The sequence below is a fragment of the Scyliorhinus torazame genome, chromosome 9 (assembly GCF_047496885.1).
Source record: "Scyliorhinus torazame isolate Kashiwa2021f chromosome 9, sScyTor2.1, whole genome shotgun sequence".
Taxonomy (NCBI): domain Eukaryota; kingdom Metazoa; phylum Chordata; class Chondrichthyes; order Carcharhiniformes; family Scyliorhinidae; genus Scyliorhinus; species Scyliorhinus torazame.
In genome coordinates this window covers 263,682,697-263,702,374 of record NC_092715.1, presented here as the reverse complement: position 1 = coordinate 263,702,374, position 19,678 = coordinate 263,682,697, and the positions used below count along the sequence as shown (strand labels likewise).

General features: G+C 46.4%; 1 protein-coding gene across 3 annotated transcripts in view; it reads right to left on the bottom strand.

Moving 5' to 3' along the window:
* cemip2 (cell migration inducing hyaluronidase 2) overlaps window positions 1-19,678 on the bottom strand; it is a 116,540-nt gene that overhangs the window by 14,521 nt on the left and 82,341 nt on the right. For all 3 annotated transcript variants that reach the window (XM_072517375.1, XM_072517374.1, XM_072517376.1), the window contains 5 exons: window positions 10,754-10,789; window positions 8,449-8,604; window positions 6,576-6,753; window positions 2,358-2,573; window positions 1,352-1,560 (listed from right to left, as the gene is read on the bottom strand). In XM_072517375.1, coding sequence (XP_072373476.1) covers window positions 1,352-1,560; window positions 2,358-2,573; window positions 6,576-6,753; window positions 8,449-8,604; window positions 10,754-10,789 — 795 coding nt within the window. The remainder of the gene's footprint in view (window positions 1-1,351; window positions 1,561-2,357; window positions 2,574-6,575; window positions 6,754-8,448; window positions 8,605-10,753; window positions 10,790-19,678) is intronic.

Genomic DNA, 19,678 nt, shown 5'->3' with positions numbered 1-19,678 from the left:
CCTGCACATCTTTGGACTGTGGGAGGAAACCGGAGCACCCGGAGGAAACCCACGCAGACACGGGGAGAACGTGCAGACTCCGCACAGACAGTGACCCAAGCCGGGAATCGAACCTGGGACCCGGGAGCTGTGAGGCAGCAGTGCTAGCCACTTGTGCTACCGTGCCGCCCCCAATGCTATGGTAATTCAGCAACAGCTTGCTGTAAATCCACTCAAAAAGCGGGAAACGAGAGAAGCCGAGACATGATGGGAGCTTGGTTCTCCCGGTCATTGAATGATGCGAGATCTGGGAGAGCCCGATAAAGGTGCACTGTGGTTGTGCCTACTCAAGATAGGCTGGCTCACCATCGCCTCCTTGAGGGCAATCGCGGACGGGCACTAAGAAAAAATGCTGGCCAAGCCAGCGACATCCACACCCTGTGAAAGAATGGAATAAATCATTTAGGCCAGACCAGGTAAGGACGGCAGATTTCCTTCCCTCAGAAGAGAGGCCACATGGGTTTTTTGTTTCAACATTTTGATTCTCGCTCTGCGCCCAGAGCTGCATGAAACACTCGTTCATGTCTGCGTCCTTCGCTGGCAAAGTTCACTATTACCAGGGGCTTGTCTCCATCCCACATCAAGCAAGGCACTCTTACCACTTACCATGGGCATAGTGGTGGAATTTGCAGCTCGGTAGCCTGTTTGGCTGTGTTATGAACACCCCTTCCCATCAGGCCCTGGGGTGGGACTCAATCCTGGAGCTTCGGGCTCCTAGGCAGGGACAGTGCCCACTGCACCACAAGGCTCCAGCAAACGTCACGGTGCAATTTGAACCCGTGCCCCAAGAGTGTTAGCCAGAGCCTCTTGATTACCAACCTGGTGCCAGCATCACCACCCCACCAGCATTCACAGTGCCATTGCAATTATTGCAGTGTCCAGAGTACTTACGCACTTAATTACCAGCCCTAATATCTGTGGCCAATCAACGTGCAAATCCTGTAAGCTCCGAAAAGTAATAATGGGGAGGTTGAGGCCAGATGCTGTTAGTGTGAAAAGCCATCAAGGGATTGGAGAAAAGTAACCAGCAAGTCCTGGAGATTCACAGCTCACGGTAACGCCACCCACCCCCCCCGGAAATCACTGGGCGATTTGCTCATTAATAACCGCGTGCATCATTAACACAGCCATCATTTTCATACACAATGCATGAACACCAATCGTGTTGATGAGCAAACATTTACCGAAAAATAACATTTTGGGGAAAAAAAAACTTTTATAAAGTTAGAATAACTTCCAGAAATATTCATGCCCCGTTGCAGTACATGGAAGATTGAAAGGTGTCTCGAGGTGTGAATGAACCGCTGCTTACTTATTGAAGTTGATGAGATACAGAAAGGTTTCCTCTGGCGCTCGGCCATTCCAGTGAATGGTGTAGCCTTTCTGCAGCATCACTACAGGCTGGTATTGCTGGAAGTCCGCTCGCTGATTGATGCCACGCAGGGTCATTGGATGTCTGGAATATTCGTCTCTTACAATGGTCATGGTTAGATTTTGAGGTCGACGAGTTTGTACATAAACCTGGAATGATAGTTACAGCATCAGCACACAGCGTTTAACCCAGCCATTGTCCTTTCAATTCCAAACCCGTGTGTGTGCGTACAGAGCAGAGGGGTCCCTCCTTTAGACTAAGGGCTGAATCTTACCGGCCCCCCAGAGGCAGGGTGGGAGGTATTTTGCCGACGGTGGTCCACCGCCCAGCTAAATGGAGGCCCTCCCGACAACCAAAGCCCCAAGGGGGAAAGTGTGATGCAGCAAAGAGGGGGCTGTGGGCAGGGTAAGGCAACCCCTGTGATCCACAAGTTACCACACGTCATGATATTCAGGTAAACATCATAGCACAAACATACATACATACTGATGGACAGATCAACGGACCAATCAACACACACACAACACCACAGCCAATCACAGGCAAGATCATACACAGTACAAAACAGGGAACACGACACTTCCTGAGGATTCCAACAGGAGACAGCTCAGGCCACAGAGGTCATAGCAAGCCACTCAGTCATCCACCATGTGCTGAGTGCCACTACAAGATAGTATTAGGAATAGGTCCACAGATTCAAGGGTTATGATCGAACCTCAGTAACCAGTTTACCACTGTAAATAAATGTTAGTAATAAAACTGAGTTGTACCATTCGCAACCGTGTTGGTTCGTCTGTGTAGCAGAGCACCCAACACATCACCACATTGACCACACTTTAAAAAATCATCTCACTGGCGGTGAAGCACCTTGGGACATCCTGAGGTCTTGAAGGATGCTTTGGAATTTACAGTTTAAAGGGATTCCCCCCCCCAATTTATCTTTTACCTGAGCGAATTTCCCACTGCAAACTGAGCCGAACCAGGAGGTGAGATTCTTGCACTGGGGATGCTGGATCAGGAAGTTATCCATCCGGCCCACATACGTGTCTGTGTAGCCGGTCACGGAGCCGTCAATGTCGTGGAAAACGGCATTCTTATCACCGTCGAGGTCATAGCTGTCAAACCACGGGCCCGGTTTGCCGAAGAAAACTTTCAAGGACACCTGAGAGGGGAGAGATAAATGCAGTCAAGCGTGTTGTGGAAAGACCCATTACTGATGTATATCGCAAAGTCTGAGCATTTTGTTATATTGCACTCTCTGCTGCCCTCTCTGTTGGGGAGGTGTAAATAAAGGTGGGTGGGGAATGGTTGCCCGCAGTTCAGCATGTGTTCATCTTAGTTGAACACACCTCTTAGTCCAAGGATCAACTATGGCTCAGTGAGTCGCACGCTCACCACTTGAACCTCGACATTTTATTTTCAAGTCCCATTCCCGAGACCTCAGCGCACGTTTCCGTCTGATGCCCCAGCGGAGTGCTGCACTGTCGGAGGTACTGTCCAAAGTGGGCGGCAGGATGGCCCAGTGGTTACCACTGCTGCCTCGCAGCGCCAGGGACCCGGGTTCAATTCCCGTCCAACTCGTGTGGAGTTTAGACTTTCTCTGCGTGGGTTTCCTCCGGGTGCTCCGGTTTCCTCCCACAGTCCAAAGATGTGCGGGTTAGGCGGATCAATGACTCCTTATTGTCCAAAAGGTTATTAGGTGGGGTTACGGGGATGAGGCAGAGGAGTGGGACTGGGTAGGCTGCTCTTTCAGAGGGTTGGTGCAGACTTGATGGGCAGAATGGCCGCCTTCTGCACTGGAAGAATTCTATGGTCCTTCTTTCAGATATCAGACAGAAGGACACAGTGAAATGAAAAAAATGAAATGAAAATCGCTTATTGTCACGAGTAGGCTTCAATGAAGTTACTGTGAAAAGCCCCTAGTCGCCACATTCCGGCGCCTGTTCTGGGAGGCTGGTACGGGAATTGAACCGTGCTGCTGGCCTGCCTTAGTCTGCTTTCAAAACCAGTGATTTAGCCCTGTGCTAAACCAGCCCCGCTGGTGCGGGGATTGATTTATTTTTTTAATCAGAACACACTGGAAGGGCAGAGGAACCAGATTCAACAGAGATTTTCAAAAAGAAATTGGATAAATACTTGAAGGGGCAAAGACTGCAGGGCAATAGGGACAGAGCGGGAAATGGGATGAATTAAATAGCTCATTCAAAGGCATATGGACTGTGTTCTGTGCTGCATCTGTCTGATCTTGAGACTATTTTGCAACCAATGTTGTTCAGAATGCCACCTGGAGATGGCCAGTTGTTCAGTTAGTTACTACACTGCCCAGTTACCAGTTTAGCTCAGTGGGCTGGACTCCGGTTTGTGCAAGGCCAACAGCCTGGGTTTGATTGTGGATAGCACAATTGCTTCACAGCTCCAGGGTCCCAGGTTCGATTCCGGCTTGGGTCACTGTCTGTGCGGAGTCTGCACATCCTCCCCATGTCTGCGTGGGTTTCCTCCGGGTGCTCCGGTTTCCTCCCACAGTCCAAAGATGTGCAGGTTAGGTGGATTGGCCATGATAAATTGCCCTTAGTGTGCAAAATTGCCCTTAGTGTTGGGTGGGGTTACTGGGTTCTGGGGATAGGGTGGAGGTGTTGACCTTGGGTAGGGTGCTCTTTCCAAGAGCCGGTGCAGACTCGATGGGCCGAATGGCCTACTTCTGCACTGTAAATTCTATGATAATCTATGATTCCCGCACCAGCTTGAGGTTAGTCACAGAGGTTTTCAGCTGGAAAACATGTTCACCCGTGAACGGTACATCGAAAACCAGATTCCAACAGCGGTGACGACCTCCACTGTCGATTGACCTGCCAACACCCACCATCTGGAATAGGTACGTAGTTACAGTGCTGGAGGGAGGACGGAATCCATGAAACCTTCACTCCAACATTAAGTTCACATAGGGTGAAAACGTAACCAAAAACGACACCAAGATTGGTGGAGAAGTGGATGAGGTGGAGGCTGTTGTAGGCTGCAAAGAGACATTGATATGATGCAGAGCTGGGCTGAGACGTGGCAGATGGAGTTTAACCCTGAAAAGTGTGAGGTTGTCCATTTTGGAAGGACAAATATGAATGCGGAATACAGGGTTAACGGTAGAGTTCTTGGCATTGTGGAGGAGCAGAGAGACCTTGGGGTCTATGTTCATACATCTTTGAAAGTTGCCACTCAAGTGGATAGAGCTGTAAAGAAGGCCTATGGTGTGCTCGCGTTCATTAACAGAGGGATTGAATTTAAGAGCCGTGAGGTGATGATGCAGCTGTACAAAACTTTGGTAAGGCCACATTTGGAGTACTGCGTACAGTTCTGGTCGCCTCATTTTAGGAAGGATGTGGAAGCTCTGGAAAAGGTGCAAAGAAGATTTACCAGGATGTTGCCTGGAATGGAGAGTAGGTCTTACGAGGAAAGGTTGAGGGTGCTAGGCCTTTTCTCATTAGAGCGGAGAAGGATGAGGGGCGACTTGATAGAGGTTTATAAGATGATCAGGGGAATAGATAGAGTAGACAGTCAGAGACTTTTCCCCCAGGTGGAACACACCATTACAAGGGGACATAAATTCAAGGTGAAAGGTGGAAGATATAGGAGGGATATCAGAGGTAGGTTCTTTACCCAGAGAGTAGTGGGGGCATGGAATTCACTGCCTGTGGAAGTAGTTGAGTCGGAAACATTAGGGACCTTCAAGCAGCTGTTGGATAGGTACATGGATTACGGGAAAATGATATAGTGTAAATTTATTTGTTCTTAAGGGCAGCACGGTAGCATTGTGGATAGCACAATTGCTTCACAGATCCATGGTCCCAGGTTCGATTCCGGCTTGGGTCATTGTCTGTGCGGAGTCTGCACGTCCTCCCCGTGTCTGCGTGGGTTTCCTCCGGGTGCTCCGGTTTCCTCCCACAGTCCAAAGATGTGCGGGTTAGGTGAATTGGCCAATGATAAATTGCCCTTAATGTCCAAATTGCCCTTGGTGTTGGGTGGAGGTGTTGAGTTTGGGTAGGATGCTCTTTCCAAGAGCTGGTGCAGACTCAAAGGGCCGAATGGCCTCCTTCTGCACTGTAAATTCAATGATAATCTATGATTAATCTAGGACAAAGGTTCGGCACAACATCGTGGGCCGAAGGGCCTGTTCTGTGCTGTATTTTCTATGTTCTATGTTCTATAACTATAAGGTTCAGGGTGGGAGATATAAGAGGGATGTCCAAGGTAGGTTCTTTACTCAGAGAGTGGTTAGGGTGTGGAATGGACTGCTTGCTGTGATAGTGGAGTCGGACACTTTAGGAACTTTCAAGCGGTTATTGGATAGGCACATGGAGCACACCAGAATGACAGGGAATGGGATAGCTTGATCTTGGTTTCGGACAAAGCTCGGCACAACATCGAGGGCCGAAGGGCCTGTTCTGTGCTGTACTGTTCTATGTTCTAAAAGAAAAATCAACATCATAAATATCACAAGTAACAGTGGAAAAGAAGAAACCTGTATCTATGCAGCAAGCATCCCATAAGAATGATGATCAATGCTTCTTATACTCAAACCACAAGACAATGCGACCATTCAACGGGAGATGCTGAATCAGCCAAAACCCTAACTTTAAAGCACAAAACACATAACATTATGAAACATCACACTGAGTTCTCTACTCCTCCAAAATCCCTTCATGACTACAACCCTCCCTATCTCTGTTATCTCCTCCAGTGCTGTAACCTTCCAAGAGCTCGACACTCCTTCAGTTATTCTCTCTGGGGCAGCCCAATTTGATTCACTCAACCACAGGTGGCCATACGTTCAGCTGGCTAGGCCCCAAGCCTGGAATTCCCACCCTAAAGCTCTCCGTCTCTCCTCTAAGACCTTCTCTGAAGAGGACCTCCTTGAACAAGCTTTTGACCCGACCGCCTGCCCCCGATATCTCGTTATGTGGCTGGGTGTCGAAATCTGTTTGCAAACGCTCCTGTGAAGCCCCTCGGGATGCTTTGCCACGTTAGAAGGTGCTACATAGACGCAAGTTGCCGTTCTCTAATCCATGTCCTGGTGATCTGCCTTATCGTAATTGTCGATATTCCAAAAGAATCTTGCAACATGCACGAATATTTCAAACACGCACGAATATTTCAATCAACAAGATGGACGTACACTCGTGCCAAACTTCACCAGAGACAAACTGTTCTTGGGGGTGAGTTGCCAGGGGTTCTTGAGAAAGAATCCTACAGCACTGGCGAATCGGACTGGTGTTGCCATGTAGTTCTGGAAGGTCGTCTTGGTGACGTGAACGGGACCATCGTAAATCTGAAATCCTCGGATGGGGAAGGTCCTGTTTTCAAGCCGGAAAAACAGAATGCGTAAAACCTCACCATGTGGATAGAAAAACAAAAAGGGTTTATTCCTATGACCAAAATGTGGGAGCTTCATTTGATACTAAACGCTGAGGGAGGTCAAGGGAGGCGAAGGAAAAATGAAGGGACGGAAGGTAGCGGTTAATACACGTGGCTTAAAACTTGCAAACCTTTGTGTCGGTAAAGAACGGACTGATACATGATGTCCACAGGCTATGGAAGATGACAAACAAGATCACAGATAGAGATTCCACGACTACATAGAGCGAGGAACGGAGTTGGTAGCCAGTGACCGCACACAAACCAAAAGAGGTTCGATAAGCGAAGACTATTTTAAATTAAGTAACTATGGGCGTAGAGAGATGGCACAAAGCAGATGTGGTTTATTTTAAACGGAGCTTTTGACAGGATGTGACATTGGAGAGAAAACTGGTAGCAAGAATTAGAACCATCCCAGCAGGAACAAACTGAGGATGGGGATGTGGAGCGGAGCCGGTCGCGCTGGGGAGACAGAGGGAATCGGACATTACAAAATGGCAGGTTGGATGGACCCATCAAATTAAACATCAACTCGTACCACAGGGTGTAGGAGCAGGCCATTCAGCTCCTTAACCTTGTTCTACAATTCAATGAGCTCAGTGTTGATCGAAATCCCAACACTACCCACCCACCTTAGCCACAAGGTCCTTGTCTAACAAAAAAAAACATCAATCTGCGATTTAGAAATAGCAATTGGGCTCAAATCTACTACCTTTGTGGGTGAGAGATCCCTACTTTCACCCCCCTCTGTGAGAATGAAGTGCGGACCAACTTAGCCAGGCTCTGATTTTACGGTTATGTCTCCTTGTCCTCGACACTCACATCCATCCGTCCCATCAATCCCTTACAAACTCCTACAAAGCTTTAAAGCAGTCAAGGGCCCGGTTTAATGGCCTCCTCGGCCCGACTCGGTGTCGGCACGAGGCGGTCGAGTCTCGAGGGATCTGCCACACTCGAATCGCCTCGCGAGATTTAACAGAGTCTCGCGAGATGTCGCTCTCAAATACATGGCCGCGGGACTCTAGGAGCATTGGAATTAGGAGAAGTCAGCAATTCAGCCCTTTCGAGCCTGCACCGCCATTCAATCAGTTCATGGCTGATCTCGGCCTGGTCTCAAATCCACCTCCCTACCTGTTCCCCATATCCCTTTAACCCGTCTGTTTTCATCCTGGGACCTAGCGGCCGCGCCTGGGAGACCTCGCCAGGGCGCTGTTTTGTACTGGTTTCCACAAACGTGGACCATTCATAATGGCACCAAGGGAGGGGGGGGTTCTCCCAGGCCATTGGAGACTCCCGGGTGGTCGGGGACAGGGCAGCGTAGCACCCCGACACACCCTCTGGCACCCAGGCATCTTGGCACTACCAGGCTGGCAGGGGCACAGCCAGGGTGGCAGTACCACGGTATCCAGGTGCCAAGTTGGTACCACCAGGCTTCAGGCCGGGGGGGGGGCCTGAAAGTGGGGAAGGGGGATGGGGACCGCACGTTGATTTCTTTCCAGTTAAATCGCGCCCCAAATCACCCTTTAACCTATGTTCCAGGGAATACAAGGCTAGATCGATTGTACCATGTGTTAGCCAATGTTTACATAACAAGATACGCTCACGGGGGTCAGAGGTTAATCAAAGAACCTTACTTGTCTCTTGGCAGTGTGCGATTTTTCCCATCAACCCCACCGACACCCCAGTATTTGTTCTGGCCTCCTTGGGATCCATAATTCCCGCTTTCTCCGACAAACAAAGATTCCGAGATCTCTTGACTTGAACCTTCATCCTTCGGGAAGCTTCCGTCACTGGAGAAACAGTTGTTCATTAGGAAACAAACTGGAACATAAACCTTCCGATTATATACTGCGTGGGTGGGGCAGCTTAGTGGTTTTGCCCCAAGACTCGGAAGCCAAGAGTTCAGATTCGCAGTCTGCGGACATGGATCATATCACGGAATGGTAGAGTGGCTGCAGTACAGAAAGGGGCTATTTGGCCCATCGTGTTTGTGCTAGCTCTCTGCGAGAGCCATTCATCCAGTGCCTCTGCCCCTTCCGTTCCCTGAAGCCCAGCAAATGTTTTTTTTAAATTCAGGTAATGATCCAATTTTCTTTCGGAAGGAACAATCGAATCTGCCTCCGCAGCACTCTCAGGCAGCGCATTCCCGATACCAACCACCCACTGTGTCTGGAAGCGGTTTCCCTCCTGTTGGCATCACTTCTTCTCCAAATCAGCTTTAAATCAGTGGCAAATTTGACCGAAGCAACCTTAACTAGTGAGAACCATTGACCTATCCCGAATCGGACCGGTTCAAATCTCACTGCGGCAGCCGAAGAATTTAAATTCAAGGAATTAAATCTGCATTAAAAAGGTTAGTTTCAGTAAAGGTTGCAAACTGCAGTCCGGTTCAACAACGTCCTTTAGGGAAGGAAATCTGCCGCCCTTACCCTTACAAGGGACTCCATGGCAATGTGGCTAACTCTTGACTGCTCCCTGAAATGGCCGAGCGAGACACTCAGTCCAAGGATGGGAAATGAATGCTGCCCAGGACACTGATGTCCGCGTACTGTGCAGGAACGATCAGAAAACGCACAAAGACCCATGCTCAGGGTTAATGATCCTGTAATGACCCACGACGGGGTGGGTTTGAACAATCAAGGAAAGGACAGACAGCGTTTTCCCGTTCCTGAAATATTCACATCCATCTATCAATCTCAGTTTGGACATTTTCCAATGACCCCCCAGCCTCAATAGCCTTTTAGGGGAGAGAGTTGCAGATTTCCACGACCCTTTATGTGAAGAAGGTAGCACCACGTACAACACTGGGACAAAAGTATGCTTCCTAGTTTTTAAAAAATGCATTAATAGATTGTGGGATCGCTGGATGGGCCAGTATTTATTGTCCATCCTGAACTGTTCTTGAACTGAGTGGCTTGCTTGATCATTTCAGAGAGCCAGTTAAGAGTCAACCACATTGCTGTGGATCTGGAGTCACACGTAGGCCAGACCAGATACAAATGGCAGATTTCCTTCCTGTTATAACCTGCCTGGATCCTATTGGATGGGGACAATTGGTTACCCCATGTTTTATTTTAGGCTCCAATCAAACGGAGGTATAAATTAAAAGGGGTAGATTAACAAGCACAGAAACTGAGAGTAATTAACAAGCACAGAAACTGAGAGTAATTAACAAAGTCAGAAACAAAGTAATTAACAAAGTCAGAAACAGTCATTAACAAACTCATAAATGGAGTAATTAACAAAGTCAGAAACTGAGTAATTAACAAACACAGAAACTGAGAGTAATTAACAAGCTTAGAAACTGAGAGTAATTAACAAACACAGAAACTAAGAATAATTAACAAGCTCAGAAATGGAGTGTAATTAACAAATGCAGAAACTGAGAGTAATTAACAAGCTTAGAAACTGACTGTTAAGCTCAGTGGACACTGGAGTCAGAAAGGCCAACAAACACGCGTTTACTGAAAGCTGGCTTTTGGCTCCATAGGGGAGTCCAGTTCTGCAATTATCCCCAGTGCGAAACATCACTGATTTCTTGAAAGGAACAACTTAACCCCTTAAGAACCCCTTAAGCATTCAAATGTGCAATGTTCACACCAGGAATAACATTTATCGCACTTCTGCATATTTGCGGGTTATTTGCGAACTGCCTGAAATAGGCGGTGGGTTGAATTCGGCCTACGTAACAGATGTTGGCGTCATTGACCCAAATATAGTCGGGGATGACCACAGATGGTGTCAGCTGTATGGTTGCTAATTTATTAATTAATAAATTGCAGCTGCTGCATGCTCTCGGCCAATAGTTGGCTATCACAAGGTGGAAAGGCAGGCAGCTCTAATAAAGTACGACGGGTGAAATGTCAACTCTTGCTTTCCACTCGCTGTGTGTTTCTGACAATCTCTGTTTCCACACCTGTGAGAGTCTGTCTCTCTTACCTCGCAAACGACAGTCCAATTCCATTGTCAGAAAACCTGAAAAGTTAAAAGGAAAATAATGAGCACAGGCGAAGTTTCCCCGGGGACCGGAATCTGATGCCAATGTTCCCTCCGCAGTGCGTTAGTGCTCGTCCAGCCGCAGGGCATTCTTAAATGTGCCGCACATTGAAATCAACAGGACACTGACAATTCCGTTGAATTTCCTGCAGAATGAAGACTCGAGGGTGGGGTTTTCCGGCCCTTCCCACTAATGGAATCTTCCAGTGCCGCCAAAGGTGGTCCCCACGGCGGGCGAGCCATGTAAAACACCGTAGACATCAGCGGGACTGGAAGGACCAGCCGCAGCCAATGGCAAGCTGCCTCGACCACCAGGAATCTCGGGGGGGGGGGGGAGGAAGGTGGGGGAGGGGGAGGGGGAGGGGGAGGAGGGGGGAGGGGGGAGGGGGAGGGGGGGGAGGGGGGAGGGGGAGGGGGAGGAGGGGGGGAGGGGGAGGGGGGAGGGGGAGGAGGGGAGGGGGAGGGGGAGGAGGGGGGAGGGGGGAGGGGGGAGGGGGAGGAGGAGGGGGGGAGGGGGAGGAGGAGGGGGGGAGGGGGAGGAGGAGGGGGGGAGGGGGAGGAGGAGGGGGGGAGGGGGAGGAGGAGGGGGGGAGGGGGAGGAGATGGGGGGGACTTGTAATGACTGTTGTTCCTAACGCTGTAATGACTGTTGTTCCTATCGCTGTAATGCCTGTTGTTCATATCGCTGTAATGCCTGTTGCTCCTATTGCGATAATGCCTGTTGTTCCTAACGCTGCAATGACTGTTGTTCCTATCGCTGTAGTGACTGTTGCTCCTATTGCTATAATGCCTGTTGTTCCTATCACTATAATGCCTGTTGTTCCTATCGCTGTAATGACTGTTGGTCCTAAAGCTGTAATGACTGTTGTTCTGATCACTATAATGCCTGTTGTTCCTATCACTGTAATGCCTGTTGTTCCTATCGCTGTAATGACTGTTGTTCCTATCACGATAATGCCTGTTGTTCCCAACGCTGTAATGACTGTTGATGATATTGCTGTAATGCGTTGTTCCTATCGCTGTAATGCCTGTTGTTCCTATCGCTGTAATGACTGTTGTTCATATCACTATGATGCCTGTTGTTCCGATCGCTGTAATGCCTGTTGTTCATATCGCTGTAATGCCTGTTGTTCCTATCACTATAATGCCTGCTGTTCCTATCGCTATAATGCCTGTTGTTCCTAGCGCTGTAATGACTGCTGTTCCTATCGCTGTAGTGACTGTTGTTCCTAACGCTGCAATGACTGTTGTTCCTAACGCTGTAATGACTGTTGTTCCTAACGCTGTAATGACTGTTGTTCCTATCGCTGTAATGCCTGTTGTTCCTATCGCTGTAATGCCTGTTGTGCCTATCGCTGCAATGCCTGTTGTTCCTATGGCTATAGTGACTGTTGCTCCTATCGCTATAATGCCTGTTGTTCCTATCGCTGAAATGCCTGTTGTTCCTATTGCTGTAATGCCTGTTGCTCCTATCACTGTAATGCCTGTTGTTCCTAACGCGGTAATGACTGTTGTTCCTATCGCTATAGTGACTGTTGCTCCTATCGCTATAATGCCTGTTGTTCCTATCGCTGGAATGACAGTTGTTCCTATCGCTGTAATGCCTGCTGTTCCTATCACTGTAATGCCTGTTGTTCCTATCACTGTAATGACTGTTGTTCCTATCGCTATAGTGACTGTTGCTCCTATTGCTATCATGCCTGTTGTTCCTATCACTATAATGCCTGTTGTTCCTATCACTATAATGCCTGTTGTTCCTATCACTATAATGCCTGTTGTCCCTATCGCTGTAATGCCAGTTGCTCCTATCACTGTAATGCCTGTTGTTCCTAACGCTGTAATGACTGTTGTTCCTATCGCTATAGTGACTGTTGCTCCTATCGCTATAATGCCTGTTGTTCCTATCGCTGTAATGCCTGTTGTTCCTATCACTATAATGCCTGTTGTTCCTATCGATGTAATGCCTGTTGTTCCTATCACTATAATGCCCGTTGTTCCTATCACTATAATGACTGTTGCTCCTATTGCTGCAATGACTTGTTCCTATCACTATAATGCCTGTTGTTCCTATCACGATAATGCCCGTTGTTCCCAACGCTGTAATGACAGTTGTTGATATCGCTGTAATGCGTTGTTCCTATCGCTGTAATGCCTGTTGTTCCTATCGCTGTAATGCCTGTTGTTCCTATCGCTGTAATGCCTGTTGTTCTTATCACTATAATGCCTGTTATTCCTATCGCTGTAATGCCCGTTGGTCCTCTCTCCGTAATGTCTGTTGTTCCTAATGCTGTAATGCCTGTTGCTTCTATCGCTGAAATGACTTGTTCCTATCACTATAATGCCTGTTGTTCCTATCAGTGTAATGCCTGTTGTTCCTATCGCTGTAATGCCTGTTGTTCCTATCGCTGTAATGCCTGTTGTTCGTATTACTGTAATGACTGTTGCTCCTATTGCTGTAATGACTGTTGCTCCTATCATTGTAATGACTGTTGTTCCTCACACTATAATGCCTGTTGCTCCTATCACTATAATGCCTGTTGTTCCTATCGCTGTAATGACTGTTGGTCCTAAAGCTGTAATGCGTTGTTCCTATCGCTGTAATGCCTGTTGTTCCTATCGCTGAATTGACTGTTGTTCATATCACTATGATGCCTATTGTTCCGATCGCTGTAATGCCTGTTGCTCCTATCACTGTAATGCCTGTTGTTCCTAACGCTGTAATGACTGTTGTTCCTATCGCTATAGTGACTGTTGCTCCTATCGCTATAATGCCTGTTGTTCCTATCGCTGTAATGCCTGTTGTTCCTATCACTATAATGCCAGTTGTTCCTATCGATGTAATGCCTGTTGTTCCTATCACTATAATGCCTGTTGTTCCTATCACTATAATGACTGTTGCTCCTATTGCTGCAATGACTTGTTCCTATCACTATAATGCCTGTTGTTCCTATCACGATAATGCCCGTTGTTCCCAACGCTGTAATGACAGTTGTTGATATCGCTGTAATGCGTTGTTCCTATCGCTGTAATGCCTGTTGTTCCTATCGCTGTTAAGCCTGTTGTTCTTATCACTATAATGCCTGTTATTCCTATCGCTGTAATGCCCGTTGGTCCTCTCGCCGTAAAGTCTGTTGTTCCTAATGCTGTAATGCCTGTTGCTTCTATCGCTGAAATGACTTGTTCCTATCACTATAATGCCTGTTGTTCCTATCAGTGTAATGCCTGTTGTTCCTATCGCTGTAATGCCTGTTGTTCCTATCGCTGTAATGCCTGTTGTTCGTATCACTGTAATGACTGTTGCTCCTATTGCAGTAATGACTGTTGCTCCTATCATTGTAATGACTGTTGTTCCTCACACTATAATGCCTGTTGCTCCTATCACTATAATGCCTGTTGTTCCTATCGCTGTAATGACTGTTGGTCCTAAAGCTGTAATGCGTTGTTCCTATCGCTGTAATGCCTGTTGTTCCTATCGCTGAATTGACTGTTGTTCATATCACTATGATGCCTATTGTTCCGATCGCTGTAATGCCTGTTGCTCCTATCACTGTAATGCCTGTTGTTCCTAACGCTGTAATGACTGTTGTTCCTATCGCTATAGTGACTGTTGCTCCTATCGCTATAATGCCTGTTGTTCCTATCGCTGTAATGCCTGTTGTTCCTATCACTATAATGCCAGTTGTTCCTATCGATGTAATGCCTGTTGTTCCTATCACTATAATGCCTGTTGTTCCTATCACTATAATGACTGTTGCTCCTATTGCTGCAATGACTTGTTCCTATCACTATAATGCCTGTTGTTCCTATCACGATAATGCCCGTTGTTCCCAACGCTGTAATGACAGTTGTTGATATCGCTGTAATGCGTTGTTCCTATCGCTGTAATGCCTGTTGTTCCTATCGCTGTTAAGCCTGTTGTTCTTATCACTATAATGCCTGTTATTCCTATCGCTGTAATGCCCGTTGGTCCTCTCGCCGTAAAGTCTGTTGTTCCTAATGCTGTAATGCCTGTTGCTTCTATCGCTGAAATGACTTGTTCCTATCACTATAATGCCTGTTGTTCCTATCAGTGTAATGCCTGTTGTTCCTATCGCTGTAATGCCTGTTGTTCCTATCGCTGTAATGCCTGTTGTTCGTATCACTGTAATGACTGTTGCTCCTATTGCTGTAATGACTGTTGCTCCTATCGTTGTAATGACTGTTGTTCCTAACACTATAATGCCTGTTGCTCCTATCCCTATAATGCCTGTTGTTCCTATCGCTGTAATGACTGTTGGTCCTAAAGCTGTAATGCGTTGTTCCTATCGCTGTAATGCCTGTTGTTCCGATCGCTGTAATGCCTGTTGTTCCTATCACTATAATGCCTGCTGTTCCTATCACTATAATGCCTGCTGTTCCTATCGCTATAATGCCTGTTGTTCCAAGCGCTGTAATGACTGCTGTTCCTATCGCTGTAGTGACTGTTGTTCCTAACGCTGTAATGACTGTTGTTCCTATCGCTATAATGCCTGTTGTTCCTATTGCTATAATGACTGTTGCTCCTATCACTGTAATGACTGTTGTTCCTATCACTATAATGCCTGTTGTTCTATCACTATAATGCCTGTTGTCCCTATCGCTGTAATGCCTGTTGCTCCTATCACTGTAATGCCTGTTGTTCCTAACGCTGTAATGACTGTTGTTCCTATCGCTATAGTGACTGTTGCTCCTATCGCTATCATGCCTGTTGTTCCTATCGCTGTAATGCCTGTTGTTCTTATCACTATAATGCCTGTTGTTCCTATCACTATAATGACTGTTGCTCCTATTGCTGCAATGACTTGTTCCTATCACTATAATGCCTGTTGTTCCTATCACGATAATGCCCGTTGTTCCCAACGCTGTAATGACAGTTGTTGATATCGCTGTAATGCGTTGTTCCTATCGCTGTAATGCCTGTTGTTCCTATCGCTGTAATGCCTGTTGTTCTTATCACTATAATGCCTGTTATTCCTATCGCTGTAATGCCCGTTGGTCCTCTCGCCGTAATGTCTGTTGTTCCTAATGCTGTAATGCCTGTTGCTTCTATCGCTGAAATGACTTGTTCCTATCACTATAATGCCTGTTGTTCCTACCAGTGTAATGCCTGTTGTTCCTATCGCTGTAATGCCTGTTGTTCCTATCGCTGTAACGCCTGTTGTTCGTATCACTGTAATGACTGTTGCTCCTATTGCTGTAATGACTGTTGCTCCTATCATTGTAATGACTGTTGTTCCTAACACTATAATGCCTGTTGCTCCTATCACTATAATGCCTGTTGTTCCTATCGCTGTAATGACTGTTGGTCCTAAAGCTGTAATGCGTTGTTCCTATCGCTGAATTGACTGTTGTTCATATCACTATGATGCCTGTTGTTCCGATCGCTGTAATGCCTGTTGGTCCTAAAGCTGTAATGCGTTGTTCCTTTCGCTGAATAGACTGTTGTTCATATCACTATGATGCCTGTTGTTCCGATCGCTGTAATGCCTGTTGTTCCGAGCGCTGTAATGACTGCTGTTCCTATCGCTGTAGTGACTGTTGTTCCTAACGCTGTAATGACTGTTGTTCCTATCGCTATAATGCCTGTTGTTCCTATCGCTATAATGACTGTTGCTCCTATCACTGTAATGACTGTTGTTCCTATCACTATAATGCCTGTTCTTCCTATCACTATAACGACTGTTGCTCCTATCGCAGTAATGACTTGTTCCTATCACTATACCTGTTGTTCCTATCACTATAATGACTGTTGCTCCTATCGTTGCAATGACTTGTTCCTATCACTATAATGCCTGTTGTTCCTATCACTATAATGCCTGTTGTTCCTATCACTAGAATGCCTGTTGTTCCTAACGCTGTAATGACTGTTGTTCCTATCGCTGTAATGCCTGTTGTTCCTATCGCTGTAATGCCTGTTGTTCCTATCACTGTAATGACTGTTGTTCATATCACTATAATGGCTGTTGTTCCGATCGCTGTAATGCTGTTGTTCCTATCGCTGTAATGCCTGTTGTTCCTATCACTATAATGCCTGCTGTTCCTATCGCTGTAATGCTTGTTGTTCCTATCGCTGTAATGCTTGTTGTTCCTATCGCTGTAATGACTGTTGCTCCTATCACTGTAATGCCTGTTGCTGCTATCGCTGTAATGCCTGTTGCTCCTATCGCTGTAATGGCTGTTGTTCCTATCACTGTAATGACTGTTGTTCCTATCGCTATAATGCCTGTTGTTCCTATCGCTATAATGACTGTTGCTCCTATCACTGTAATGACTGCTGTTCCTATCACTATACCTGTCGTTCCTATCACTATAATGACTGTTGCTCCTATCGTTGCAATGACTTGTTCCTATCACTATAATGCCTGTTGTTCCTATCACTAGAATGCCTGTTGTTCCTATCACTATAATGCCTGTTGTTCCTAACGCTGTAATGACTGTTGTTCCTAGCGCTGTAATGCCTGTTCTTCCTATCGCTGTAATGCCTGTTGTTCCTACCACTGTAATGACTGTTGTTCATATCGCTGTAATGCCTGTTGCTCCTATCGCTGTAATGGCTGTTGTTCCTATCACTGTAATGACTGTTGTTCCTATCGCTATAATGCCTGTTGTTCCTATCGCTATAATGACTGTTGCTCCTATCACTGTAATGACTGCTGTTCCTATCACTATAATGCCTGTTGTTCCCATCACTATAATGACTGTTGCTCCTATCGCTGTAATGACTTGTTCCTATCACTATACCTGTTGTTCCTATCACTATAATGACTGTTGCTCCTATCGTTGCAATGACTTGTTCCTATCACTATAATGCCTGTTGTTCCTATCACTAGAATGCCTGTTGTTCCTATCACTATAATGCCTGTTGTTCCTAACGCAGTAATGACTGTTGTTCCTAGCGCTGTAATGCCTGTTCTTCCTATCGCTGTAATGCCTGTTGTTCCTATCGCTGTAATGACTGTTGTTCCTATCGCTGTAATGACTTGTTCCTATCACTATAATGCTTGTTGTTCCTATCACAGTAATGCCTGTTGTTCCTATCGCTGTAATGCCTGTTGTTCTTATCACTATAATGCCTGTTATTCCTATCGCTGTAATGCCTGTCGGTCCTCTCGCCGTAATGCCTGTTGTTCCTAATGTTGTAATGCCTGTTGTTCCTAATGTTGTAATGACTGTTGCTCCTATCGCAGTAATGACTTGTTCCTATCACTATAATGCCAGTTGTCCCTATCACTGTAATGCCTGTTGTCCCTATCGCTGTAATGCCTGTTGTTCCTATCGCTGTAATGCCTGTTGTTCGTATCGCTGTAATGAGTGTTGCTCCTATCGTTGTAATGACTGTTGTTCCTAACGCTGTAATGACTGTTGTTCCTATCGCTGTAATGACTGTTGTTCCTATCGCTGTAATGCCTGTTGTTCCTAACACTATAATGCCTGTTGTTCCTATTGCTGAAATGCCTGTTGTTCCTATCACTGTAATGCCTGGTGTTCCTATCGCTGTAATGACTGTTGGTCCTAAAGCTGTAATGACTGTTGGTCCTATCACGATAATACCTGTTGTTCCGAACGCTGTAATGACTGTTGTTGATATCGCTGTAATGCATTGTTCCTATCGCTGTAATGCCTGTTGTTCCTATCACTGTAATGACAGTTGTTCATATCACTATAATGCCTGTTGTTCCGATCGCTGTAATGCCTGTTGTTCCTATCGCTGTAATGCCTGTTGTTCCTATCACTATAATGCCTGCTGTTCCTATCGCTGTAATGCTTGTTGTTCCTATCGCTGTAATGACTGTTGTTCCTATCGCTGTAATGCCTGTTGTTCCATTCGCTGTAATGCCTGTTGCTCCTATTGCGATAATGCCTGTTGTTCCTAACGCTGTAATGACTGTTGTTCCTATCGCTGTAGTGACTGTTGCTCCTATTGCTATAATGCCTGTTGTTCCTATCGCTGTAATGACTGTTGATCCTAAAGCTGTAATTACTGTTGTTCTTATCACTATAATGCCTGTTGTTCCTATCGCTGTAATGCCTGTTGTTCCTATCGCTGTAATGACTGTTGTTCCTATCACGATAATGCCTGTTGTTCCCAACGCTGTAATGACTGTTGTTGACATTGCTGTAATGCGTTGTTCCTATCGCTGTAATGCCTGTTGTTCCTATCGCTGTAATGACTGTTGTTCATATCACTATGATGCCTGTTGTTCCGATCGCTGTAATGCCTGTTGTTCCTATCGCTGTAATGCCTGCTGTTCCTATCACTATAATGCCTGCTGTTCCTATCGCTATAATGCCTGTTGTTCCTAGCGCTGTAATGACTGCTGTTCCTATCGCTGTAGTGACTGTTGTTCCTAACGCAGTAATGACTGCTGTTCCTATCGCTGTAGTGACTGTTGTTCCTAACGCTGTAATGACTGTTGTTCCTAACGCTGTAATGACTGTTGTTCCTATTACTGTAATGACTGTTGTTCCTATCGCTATAATGCCTGTTGTTCCTATCGCTATAATGACTGTTGCTCCTATCACTGTAATGACTGTTGCTCCTATCGCTGTAATGACTTGTTCCTATCACTATACCTGTTGTTCCTATCACTATAATGACTGTTGCTCCTATCGTTGCAATGACTTGTTCCTATCACTATAATGCCTGTTGTTCCTATCACTATAATGCCTGTTGTTCCTATCACTAGAATGCCTGTTGTTCCTAACGCTGTAATGACTGTTGTTCCTATCGCTGTAATGCCTGTTGTTCCTATCGCTGTAATGCCTGTTGTTCCTATCACTGTAATGACTGTTGTTCATATCACTATAATGGCTGTTGTTCCGATCGCTGTAATGCTGTTGTTCCTATCG